This window comes from Choristoneura fumiferana, chromosome 13 (assembly GCF_025370935.1).
Source record: "Choristoneura fumiferana chromosome 13, NRCan_CFum_1, whole genome shotgun sequence".
NCBI lineage: Eukaryota > Metazoa > Arthropoda > Insecta > Lepidoptera > Tortricidae > Choristoneura > Choristoneura fumiferana.
In genome coordinates, this window is record NC_133484.1 from 11,857,242 (window position 1) to 11,869,916 (window position 12,675).

The window sequence follows — 12,675 nt, forward strand, 5'->3', positions numbered from 1 at the left end:
TAAATGACGCTTGGCTGTGTGCGTGCGGCGATTCGGGCGCTAGTATGAAGTCGAATTACTGCCTAGTTATGTGTATTGTGTCAATACTACAAAATAGCGTATGTTTTGTCCATGCGAAAATAAGTAAAGTCGGGCGACTCTGGGATCATAATCTATATGAAAATAAGTTCTTATTTTGATGTGTTGCAGTTGAAGCTTTCCAAAGACCTCTTGTGCAGCCGGTCATGCCGTTTGCTGAAAGCAAAGTTCCTAAACAACTTCACGAAGGTAAAGACTAGAGAATTAAGCCTTACTATGTTTTGTTTTTCATGAAATAATTAGTTTTCCTGCAACTTTTATCTTTAGGTAAAACAGATTTCTTTTACAGGTGCGCAAGAAATAATTTACATCTCGCATATTGTGGATCCACATAATTTCTACGTGCAAAGAGCTTGCCATCAGAGTATAGTGAAAGAAATGTTGCGAGAGTTCAGAAATTCGGTCTCTGCACCTAAGCCATCGATTACGCACCTAACAGAAGGCAAGTAAAAAAGAACTTGGGTTTTGGTTGGCATATGCTACACTTAGGGGCTGTTTCACCATCCATTGAGTAGCGTTAACCGACGGTTATATGTGATGCCGTCTATTCGAACAAAACAAATAGAGACGGCATCACACCTAACCCGCCAGTTTACACTAATCAATGGATGGTGAAACAGCCAAGGTTCATCTAAGCAGTCGTGGTTTATTTCTAAATACCTAAGCAGTAAATTATAAATACTCTTTTGGATTACGAAATTTTTTGAATAAAACCGGAGAAATATCGGATACTGTAAAATTACATTTAAACTCGACGACTGCAGCCTGTATAATTTGTTCTTGTACTACAGGCAAGTTATACCTGATGTTCAACGAGACTGACAACATGTGGCAGCGATGTCGCATAAACAGCATCGACCGAAAAAACGTCAACAAGCCGATGTGTACGGTTTTTTGCATTGATTTTGGGAGCACCGAAGTCGTGTCAATTGAAAAGTACGTCTATCTATTCATATTTTGCGTGTACTCTCAGTGGGAAAACTGCGACGAATAATGTTTCCACATTATGACAGTTGATTATTTTACCTTCAAAGATTTTTTGAGAAGTTTTTAATTTGAAAAAAGTACACGCACGTTTCCCCCCTAGAATTTAGGTTTAATAAATGATTTTTTTTTATATTTCTTGTATTTACAAGCTTCTCAAATTAAATAGGCAATTCAACACTGATGGATGTGACAATAAAATCGTTGATTTAATGAAAGTGTTACGCTTCGAAGACCTTCGGTTTCAATTCAAATGATTGCCAAGCCGCCAATTCTATCTTTGTGCCGTCAGTTACAGCCAAGTTATCATCTACGCTTAAAGCGTAGATACAGCCAGACATTACCCTAATTTCGTAACTAAGTAGTTGTTGGACGTCCACCAACAACACCATGACCAGGTTAAAGACGCGGGTTCACAGCGGATGCAGGCCGCTTCCAACTGAAGCAACTACAAATCTGTCCAAATCTGGGCGTCCTACGACTGATATGATGCTGATGATCATGATGAAGTAGTCGTTACACGCATCTTCTACAATGCCCGGGACATCGCTGTCGTATAAGTGTGCCAAGACCCTGTTACCGTAATGAGCTAACGCTTGCCGTGATGTCGTTTACGATAGTTAGTGTAATGTTGTGCATTTCTTTCATTCACGCAAATGTATTAATTAACTTTTGTCTATGCCAGGTTACGTTTGCTACAGCCTGGCAGAGTGCAGTCGCCGCCACCGCTGGCTATAAACTGCTCTCTAGCTAACTGCGTCCCCAAGAATGGGTCGTGGACCTGCGAAGACTCGATTCTGATCCAAAATATAGTAAACAAGTAAGAGTAGACTTGTTGAATATAATGTTATTAGAAATTACCTTTTGAACAATATACAATACACAAAATACGATGTCTTTTAAATTGAAACAGTTGCAAGATCAAACCAGATTAAGTAAATTAGAAATTTCGGATTTAATATATTGCAATTTTGTTAGAATCCCTAATTTTACGCATATTTTGAGTGATTTTTATTTATTTATTTGCAGCAAGCAGGCGGTCATCTATATCCGCCGCATCCAGTCGACTGCAAACTTTGCCATGACACTCGTGTGTGACGTCGTTACCTTTGAAGAAGGTGTCAGTCTCGCGCATGCGTTAGTCTTCCATGATCGCGCAAGAATGTCCAACCCGAAATTACATGTAAATTAATTTTGAAAAAGCTTAACTTAAAAACTAACACAATTGCTCAATACACTAAAATAACCTAAATTGTTTATCTCGATTTTATCCAAATTATTGTTAATTTCCAGTACCCTAAAATCTGTGGTACCAGCGAAAAGCCAAAATTATTTATGGTCAACAATAGTCTGAAACAGAAGTCGACTGAAGAAGTGACCATTACGCACATCGTAAGCCCTGACAAGTTCTTCGTACGAGAGGTTTGTGGAATACAAATTTGTTTTTTAAATTTTGGTCATTGACTAACTGAGGTAATATAACAACAAGTGCATTTCACGTTTACAGCGCCATTTGCAGAAAGTATTTGAAAAACTGACTGAAGATTTAGAGCAAGAATACAACACTGCTGTTAATAACGAAAGTGTTTATCTTCCTGAAGTAGGTAAGTGATTTGCCTTTAGTATACTTTATATTGTACAGTCAACGTAATAAATAAGTGATCATTTCTGTACCTTGTCGCTTTCAGTCGTAACACATTGTCGTATGGCTTTTCAAACATGACGTTAAAGTGACAATGTACAAAAGTGATCACTTATTAATGACGTTGACTGTACAAATGAGAAATTAGTGATTTTCAGCGGGTCATACAGACTGAATTAAATCGGATGTCGAAATCTTGTCATTTTACCTCGTTTTGCTTCATTTTTTGATTCATATTTAGGTACTTATCTTATCAAGTAAACACACTTGACGTAAATATATGTAGAAGGTCTTACCTATATTATATTACCTATCTTATGTACTAATGTGGAAATGTGAAGGTCGGTTAAAGAGTAGGTACTTCATTAATGTCAACTTAAGTGGAGGTGTGTGCTTGCACACTTTGCACACTGTTCCTCCCTCCTTAGGTAAAAAATACATACTAAATTGGCATTGTTCATATTTTACCAATGTACCCTGATTCGAAAACCATTTCGAGGGATAGGTTTTTTGAACAATTTTGTCCTATTCTGATTCAGAAATACTTAAGGGTTACATATATGTGGGCAAAAATATGTTTAACCTTAGTTTGACCTTCGTATTTTTCTTTAAGGGATGAATCCCTTTACCTGAAAAGTAAATCCATAAGTATCTAGGTTTATCTATGGTATCTGTCACGCAGGGCCCGTATTCATCCCCAAGCCCCAAGGCTCTCCACTCAGACCGGTCTTGTTCTTTCCGCATCCACCGCGATCCCGCGATCTTAACCAAGTCGTCGCTCCATCTTGTTGGAGGCCTACCGACAGCTCGTCTCCAGGTCCGGGGACGCCATTCGAGAACCTTCTGACCCCATCGGCCATCAGTCCTGCGAGCAATGTGCCCCGCCCACTGCCACTTTAGTTTCGCAATTCTTCCAGGGCCCGTATTACGAAGTACAAAATTCGAACTTCGTAGCTTGCCGTCCCGCTGACGGTTATATTATTTAATACGAGAGTGAGAGGGACGGAACGACACGAACTTCGATTTTCGAATTTCGTAGTACCTCCGCAGTCCGCAGGTAGCAGGCAGACATTGATGTCAGTCAGTTGTCACATACATGTTTGACATTAACCAAAGATTAGGTATTGACATAAAAAACCGGGCAAGAGCGTGTCGGACACGCCCGAAATAGGGTTCCGTAGCCATTACGAAAAAGTTAAGTAATATTTTTCTAAGGTTTTCGTATTTTGTAGGGAATATTCCAAGTTTAGGTATTTTATACCTTAGGCTGCGATTTACTCTTAAACTACTAATAATTATCAAGAAAACAGAACCGTTGTAGTTTTCTTGTTAGTTTGATATCCTTACTAACATTCTGAATTTTTTAAAATTTTTTCACCCAACAGTTTAGATTTTAGAGGTTAGGGGGACGCTCGATTTCAATGAAAATTTGCACTTTAAAGTTGAATATTTCGCAAACAGATCACTGAATAGAAAAATTGTCTCCCCCCTATGGTTTTAAAAGACCTATCCAACGGTATCCCACAAAATAGGGTTACCCAAGAAAAAAAAATCACCCCCACTTTACGTCTATGGAAACTACCCTAATAATTTTTTTTTCCTGTTTTTTATTGTACCACTTTGTCGGCGTGACTGATATGTATATTCATGTCAAATTACAGCTTTCTAGTACTAACGGTCTTTGAGCTTACCCGCGGACAGACGGACAGACATGGCGAAACTATAAGGGTTCCGTAGTCAACTAGGTCAACTAAAAAGAGTAGTAAAAAAAGTGAACAATGCGAATTGTTATCACTGGATACATGAACATCCTACATTTAGGCTGCGTTCTCACCAGGGATGTGCGAGGAATGTGTTTTTCATGAACCAATAGAAACGATTCATTTACCTATCCTCGCACAGCACAGCACTAGTGGAAACAGAAACGCAGCCTAGGTAAATGTAAGATTTATATTAACATTCTATTGCACATTGGGCCGTACGAATTTAACAGCCCCCGCAAACCGCGGACTTTCTATCATGCGATCTGCGGGGGCTCTAAGGCCACGTTCAAGTATTCCGCCGGTCCCGCAGGCATGGTATACGTGGTGAACATGGAGAAATACCGCACGGAGGAGGAGCGCGAGGCGGCGGGCGCGTGGGCGCGCGGCGTGGCGCTGGAGCTGCCGGGGCGCGGGCGCGTGCGCGTGCTGCTGCCGGACACCGGCGCCGTGCTGCTCGCGCACTGGAGCGCGTTGCGGCCCGCGCGCCCGCACTTCACCACGCACCGGGCGCTGGTCTGTATTATATTTTTCATCTCTCCTGTTCGGAAAGTTCAATTTTCATGGGTAGATAGTCGGGTGGAAAATTGCGTTTTCATCTCTAGGGTGGAAAGTATTTTTTTTTTTAATTTTTTGATTAGCCACGGAGTCGAATATAATTGAGTCACGTCAATGACACTTTTTTTTCACGTTTCGGCATGGCCATCTAGATGCACGTCGTGACCAAGGAGCTTATATACAACACGAAGGTTGATCGCCGAACATCCGTTTGAAACAAGAAATTTGATCTTTATTACGTCACGAACATATTCCATCTCTTTCTTTAGTTAGGTTAAGAAAGAGATGAAAGTCATTCGTGAAATGTGAAAGAAAGAGATGAAATATATATAAAAATAAGTAATAAACTAGTTGGCTGTATAATTACTGCTACGTTGGTAATCATCGAAAGTAGAAATAGAAAACTCGAAATTTACGCAAAAACGCAAAACGTGATGTAAAGCTGCATCTTTGGTATTTTGTTTGGAACCCATGGACGAGTGTTTTCAGGCTGCATTTCCATCAGAACTGTGCGCGGATGTGAAGCGAGGAATATGTTTGTCAATTTTGTCATAAACCAATAGAAACGCCTCATTTACCAATCCTCACTGAGCATAGATGTAGTGGAAACAGCAATTCTCTGAAGCTGTGAATGTGAACGTCTTTTTAGTTTGTTTTTTATGTGTTAAATGTTATTTATCTCAAAAAACTTGGTGATTTTTGTAAATATAGTCTTTTGATGTAGGCGACGGAGTGCCACCTGGCAGGAGTGACCCCTTTAAACAAGAAGTGGAGCCAGGCGTCCGTAATGCTGCTACAGCGGTTCGAGGACCGGATTTTGCAGCTGGAAGTCGAGGATAGTCGCAACCGCGGCTCGCTCAGCGTTACGCTCGTTGACATCACCGACCCAGATAACCGTGTCTGCATCAATAATGAAATGATTAAATACAAATTTGCCATCTCTTTTGGGTAAGTAATTATTGACAGCAAATATTTTTTTTAATCAGATGTTACTTTGCGAACTATGGGGGTGCCAGATTGCTACGTTCGTGCGCCACGTGTTTTGTTTGCAGGGCCTACCCTACTGCCTTACTGCTTCCAATTTTTTTTTCAACCTAAAGATTACACTATTAAACATAGGTTCGACCAAGTCTCACTACGTCTAAAATATGCACTATGTCTGTTGATGTGGTTAAAAAGCAGCTGGTCTAAGTTGCTAGTTCTAACAACTGGTCTATAGCAAGTTAGTCTATAAGGTAACTGGTTAATAGCAAGTCAAAACGCAACTGGAAGCTGGTCTTAAATTTTCGCCTAAAACGCAACTGGTCTAAAAATACAACCGAAAAACGCGACTCCTAAAACGCTTCTCGTCTAAAATTCAACTATTAAACCAAATTAGTCTCCCTATACTCAACCATACGTACGAAATCTTTTTGAAGGTTTTATTAAGACTTCCACTATTATTATAAAGCGAAACTTTGTTTGTTCGTTACAATCACCGTAAACAGCTGAACGGAATTTGCTAAAATTTTGCATGCACTAGGTCGGTTATTTTCACTTGTGTCTTCTAGATAGGACATTATTTTTACCCGGTAACCTGTGAATAAAATTAAATTACTTACAAATCAAAAATCAATGGGAGTCAAACTGCAACGGAAAAACAATAAAATACACAAATAAAGTTTGAATTTTAGATTGCTTGCTGGCATGCATACTTATGAAAGTCTGCAGTATAGCTTCTACCGAAGTATGATTTCTAATAAATCCTGCAGGTTTTTAGTTTGATAACCAGGGTGAATGAACCGATCCCAGTGAGTATTTCTGGAGCAAAAAGTTCGAGGGAAAATGGCCTTAATTTGACCCGAGAAATTCTACTTTTCATTACTGGAGGAAATAAACGAATTTAATTATTATGAAGTAGATAAAACTTTAATTCTTAGACTAATGAAATATAGTGATAATTAAAAAATAATAATGCATTAAAACGGCGCCCTTGACCAGCTACTTTAAAGAATTACTTGTATTAGACCAGTGTTTATTACCATGGGAATTTACCGGCCTGATAGAGCTGTGGGTACTTAGTCTTTTTCGACCCGCTAATGGACAATTAACTTATCGACCATTGTACCGGACATAGCTTTTACACCGCTACTTATGATAGTTGCGTTATCTACCACTACGTAGTTATACAGTTATACAGGAGATGGTTTTAACTTTATATTTGTTATATTTCAATGAACTTGGAGTAAACATTGGGAATGGCTAAAATTGTCAGACACGCGGATCATTTCAGATCCAAAAACATAGATTTACACTATCCCCGACGATATTAAGAACATGTTCATCATTCCAGCTTATATACGTCCCTCTGCTGGGCAGAGGCCCTCCTTTCAGAATGAGAGGGCTTGGGCAGTAGTTCCCACTTGGGAACTTAACACACACCATTGAATTGCTTCGCAGGTTTTGCAGGTTTCCTCACGGTTTTTTTCTTTCACCGTAAAACTCGTGGTAAATTTCAAATGTAATTCCGCACATGAATTTCGAAAGACTCAAAGGTGCGAGCCGGGGTTTGAACCCCACGATCCTCTGCTTGAGAGGCCATAGGTGAAACCACTCGGCCACCACGGCTTTTGATAAATATCTGGAGTTTTCTTTGTCGCTTTCACATTTTATGCACAATAAATGTTCTTTTAGGCTGCAGTGGAATCGAACGTTAATAATGAAGATGATGAAATGTTGTCCTTTCTCAACGTGACGGGATCAGTCCGCGAGTGGCTCCAACTTGAGCCGATGCCGACTAAGCCCCTGATAACTAACCCCGAGCCTGATGAAAATACTAACTCCTCCAGTCCTGAGGTATTCGACGCGAATGCCAATAATGATCACATAGCAGCGGGCTCGTCGAATACAGTCTTCATTTCTGACTGGCTTCCCGCAGAACCTTTACCGACCACTGAGTTTACTGGAGTACCCACGTAAGTTACCTCATTCTAACACCTGTTATGTACAACAAATAATGATTCGAAATATTTAATTGAAAATTTTAATGCCATTTTGACATAACATGACGTCAAAGTTCATAGTCGGTACCAACCAAAGCGATATGCCATGCCTATTTTTTTTTGGCCGACTCATTCCTATTATGGTCATGGTACTCATGGTATGATACGTTGTAAAGCGTAAAGCGCTTTCGCTTTCTTAGACTATTATACATCCGTAGACTATACCTACGCAGTTCATTCATTCATAACCATTAACCAATACCAATACAATACCAATACAATGACGCGTTCAGGATACTGTTTGGACTACCACGCTACTGCAGCGCATCAGCCATGTTTGCTAAAGCCAACGTTGATAGTTTTTATGCAATCATAAGAAAGCGTTGCGCCTCGTTGCTCAGTCGGTTGCGTGATAGTTCCAACAGTGTCCTGCGTGCGCTGGCCGGCCGGTGGGACTCCCCGATGATGAGGCGCTGGATGGGGCTGCACGCTGCCGCAACCTTATATCATAATCATGGTTGTCGGCGCTGGGCAGTCGTGTATTGTTATTATGATTATTTTTATTTCTGTTTTATTTTATTGTTCATGTTTGTCTTGATTGTACCTACCTACTAACACCTCTTGTTATTATTATTTTCATTGTAAATAACCTCTATGGATTCTGTCCGAAATAAATGGCTTATTATTATTAATCTAATTTATACATGCCTCTATTTTCAGGTACATAGATAACGATGGAGTCGTGTTTTTGCACGATGTGCGACAGAAAGAAACACTGGAATTGATTAGCAAAGCGTTGGAGGTACGCTTTAAAAAGCCTGACCCAAAGGCCAAATACGCTAAGTGGACGATCGGAGAGCCTTGCATCGCTCTCTACTTCTTGGACAACCGCTTCTACAGAGGCCGGGTGTTGGAAGTTAACCCTGAGAGCGCCGCATGCTTGGTTCAGTACATTGACTACGGAAACGAAGAAGTTTGTTCGTTTGTTAATATGAGGAAGAGCATAGCTCTACATCAAATAGCAATACAAGCTCACAAGTGTGTCTTGGCTCGCATAAGACCGACTGGCAATCAGTGGGATAGAACGACCTTAGATTATATTCACAAATCTGTAGTTGAAAAGCAGTGCTTGGTCAAATTGGCCGGCGAACGTATCGGTGATCTTATACCGATAGAGTTGAAATACGATAAACTGTGGATTAACGACCACCTCGTAGATTTTGAGATGGCAGAATACACTGATGGCTCCAAGGCTGTCATCAGAAAGTTTGCGCTAAATTCTACCTTCAAAAAGCCATGCATTGAAGAGTTAAAATCTGACTCTGGACCTGATTATATCGTGGATGATGATGCCGATAGCGCAAGTCCTTTATCCGCATCAAACGATCGTTCGTTCGATACCAAGTCCTTTGAAAATACAGATTGGAATTTGCTCATTCAGGAAGAAGAAAACAATTGCAAGCCTGAAAATAATTTCGTACAATTCGGAAAACTCAACCAGGAAGAGCTGTTGTGTAATGTTACAATGATCAACGACGGCGATATTTTTGAAATGGCTGTAGTTCATAATGACGAAGAAAACTTGCGCTATGAAGAGATGTTCGAAGCTATACAAAAGGAAGGTTCCAATAAACCATCATTGAAAGGAATTTTCGAAAACAAAGCTTGCATTGCCCGTTTCCGCGAGGATGGGCAATGGTACAGGGCTTCGATCCTGAGATATAGCAAATCCAAAGGTCTTATTAAGGTGCGGTACGTGGATTACGGTAATACTGAAGTCGTTGCTATGTCTGATGTGAGGGAAATCTGTAAAGAGTGGATAGAGTTACCTCCCGCAAGTTTACAAGCAAGATTATACAACGTTGAAATAAATAAGGAGATTGATAGAAATATCGTTATACCTAAATTAGTAGATACATTTCTGGATAAGGGTCCATTTCATACAAAAATTGTCAAATACGAAAATAAACTACCTCAAGTTGAATTGACAAATGACGACAATACGTTCGTTTATAGCAAACTCATTAGTAGTGGATATTTGATTCCAACTGATTCTCATTTCACCTATTAGATTATGGGTTAGTGTAGGCATAAGAATAAAGAAAACCACCTCCTAACCAAGAATGATAATTGATGAAAGAAAAGTTTTTGTTTTGTATTACATTGTAATATTCTTTTTATTATAGGCAGATCGCCAAAGTTGAACCTATATTTCGTTAAAAATCCATACATTTCATAAACTAGTATTTTAATGAGTTCTTATCCCACCGAAAACTAGTAGCATTACCCTACCAGAAGTCTACATGCCGTGTCCTAGTCTACCTCGATATTGGCAGAATCATCAAAAAGCTGATGGAGCCGCCTTTTCCTAAATTTAAGTTGAATCTGTGCTTTCTGGCTCTTAATACTGATCTATTTGTAAAAAGTATTAAAAAACCTAATATTCACGAGCACCATTTGTGTCATGTCCGCTTGGCACACAGATTATTGAGGAAGGTTAGTTACTTGTTATATTTCAGAAATAATACGATAGTTTTTAGAAATAAGACTGAAACTACTCACGCACGACAAACCGCCTTTTTACGCCATAAAATCATTAATTTTCATTTATATCCGATGCAGGAATCAAAACCTATATAAATGAAGCTTTTATGCATATAGCTTTCCGAGTTCTGCGGCGCGAAAACTTGTCCCGAATGTGCATAAGTTTTCATTAAATTTTATACAACAGCGTTCTAACCGCACGGAAACGTGGAGAAAACAGTGATGAGGAACGTGCTAGTGCGATTTTCATAGTTAGCGCTGATCGTGAACAAAGGTTCTGAAGAAACGGTGCTGGCGCATCAGCTTCGTTCGCTTCTTGCGTGAAAACTTGTAAAATTGGTAGCTATAAATAAATACCGTCGTTTCCGGCAGTTTTATCTTGACTCTAGTTATTTTTTTTATCTTTCGTACCTAATTACTTATATAAATTTCTATTTTTTAATCGTATCGCAGTATTTTTGTAACTTTTGGATGAATAATGTAAAATTTACTCAGATACTTGCCTTTTTTCAAATAGGTTTTGATTCTTATCTTATTTCATGTTACGTTCGATTATTTAGTATTTACTATTAGGTTAAGTGTACTAGATAAGCGTTTAGTTTGATTATGTTGATTATTTGTTCAGTATGTTATAACTCTAGATACATTTATAAAACTGCAATTTAACAGTTTGTATCTGTGTTCAGTTGTTACATTTTACGAGATAAGTTGTGATGGAAAATGTATGTAAGTAATCGATTCTTAACTTTGGTGTTATCAAGTTCATTGACTTCGAATAAATAATATTTCTCAAATGATTACTTCATTCTGTTTGTTTATTTATTTATCAAAAAATGACAGCATTACAGTAACTGCATTAGTGCTACTGCGGTAACGAGTAGAAAAATGATGAAAAAGAATAGTACATTGTGTCAAAGGTGTCAAATAAGCAATTACGAACGAGAGTCTATTAGAATTCATCAGGTTTGCGAGTAAAATTGTTTATTTGTAATACAATAGTAAATTGTGTCTTAAGGGCGGTAAGTGCGGAGTTACGAACAAGATTCTATTAGAAGCCCGAAGTCGAAGACTGAGGGCTTTAATGAGTCGTTCGTAATTACAGTACCGCCCGTGCGACATTTTGTGATGTTTTTCATCACATTTGCGAGTAAAATTGTATATTTGTGAAAGAATAAATATTATTTTTACAAAAATGGCCGATATCTTAGGCTGCGTTCTCGGACAGCGCCAGCGAGCTCCCCCGCGGCGTGCGCCTGCAGTGCTCGGCGTTCATGTTCATGTGGTGCGCCGCGTGCTGCGCCTCCGCGCGCGCGCATCAGTATTAGTAGATACGGGCAATGATTCATTTACTGACCTTGGGTTTCATGACAAGAACATCAAAGTCGAGGGTTTTATTTGGGGGGTTGCATCCAAGGTAGCCTGCATGTTACGACACTTTTTACGAGCAAGTGTGATGAAATAATATTTTTCAAATAAAACCCTCTACCTTAATGTGCTTGTCATTAAACCCAAGGTCGGTAAATGCGTCAATGCCGCCCGTACTAATACTGCTGCGTGCTGCTGCTGCGCACGCATGGCGCAGCAGAAGGGCCACATGCACACGCGCGTCAGGTGCATGCTGCGGGAGGGGGAGGGCGGCGCTACCTAGAGCGCAGCTTAAGGTATCGGCAATATTTGGAAAATTATATTTTTCTTTTAGAAATATAAAATTTTACTCACAAATGTGATGAAAAACATTGTATGTCGCCTCAGTCTTCGACTTCGGGCTTCTAATAGACTTTCGTTCGTAATTCCTTATTTACCGCCCTTTAGACACAATGTACTATTTTTGCCAAAATTGCCGATACTTTAGGCTGCGCTCTAGGGCAGCGCCAGCATCCTCCCCTGAACAGCGCGCCCGAGCTGCGGGAGGGTAAGTATACGCGTGCAGCAGCGCGCGCAGCAGTATCAGTACGGGCAACGGTCGGTATCATTTACAGACCTTGAGCTTCATGACAAGCAGATTAAGGTCGAGGGTTTTATTTGGGAGGTTGCAACCAAGATATCCTGCATATTACGACACTGTTTACGAGCAAGTGTGATGAAATAACATATTTTTTTGCAAAGTTGTCATATTCGACCATTTTGT

General features: G+C 39.7%; 1 protein-coding gene across 1 annotated transcript in view; it reads left to right on the forward strand.

Moving 5' to 3' along the window:
* LOC141434489 (RING finger protein 17-like) overlaps nt 1-11,352 on the forward strand; it is a 26,889-nt gene extending 15,537 nt beyond the window's left edge. The window contains 12 exon segments of the mRNA XM_074096909.1: nt 190-267; nt 368-520; nt 870-1,014; nt 1,748-1,882; nt 2,092-2,245; nt 2,356-2,484; nt 2,570-2,666; nt 4,778-4,980; nt 5,747-5,970; nt 6,782-6,812; nt 7,696-7,976; nt 8,724-11,352. Of these exon segments, the coding sequence (XP_073953010.1) occupies nt 190-267; nt 368-520; nt 870-1,014; nt 1,748-1,882; nt 2,092-2,245; nt 2,356-2,484; nt 2,570-2,666; nt 4,778-4,980; nt 5,747-5,970; nt 6,782-6,812; nt 7,696-7,976; nt 8,724-10,074 (2,981 nt within the window). The 3' untranslated portion in view covers nt 10,075-11,352.
* The last annotated feature ends 1,323 nt before the right edge of the window (nt 11,353-12,675 follow it).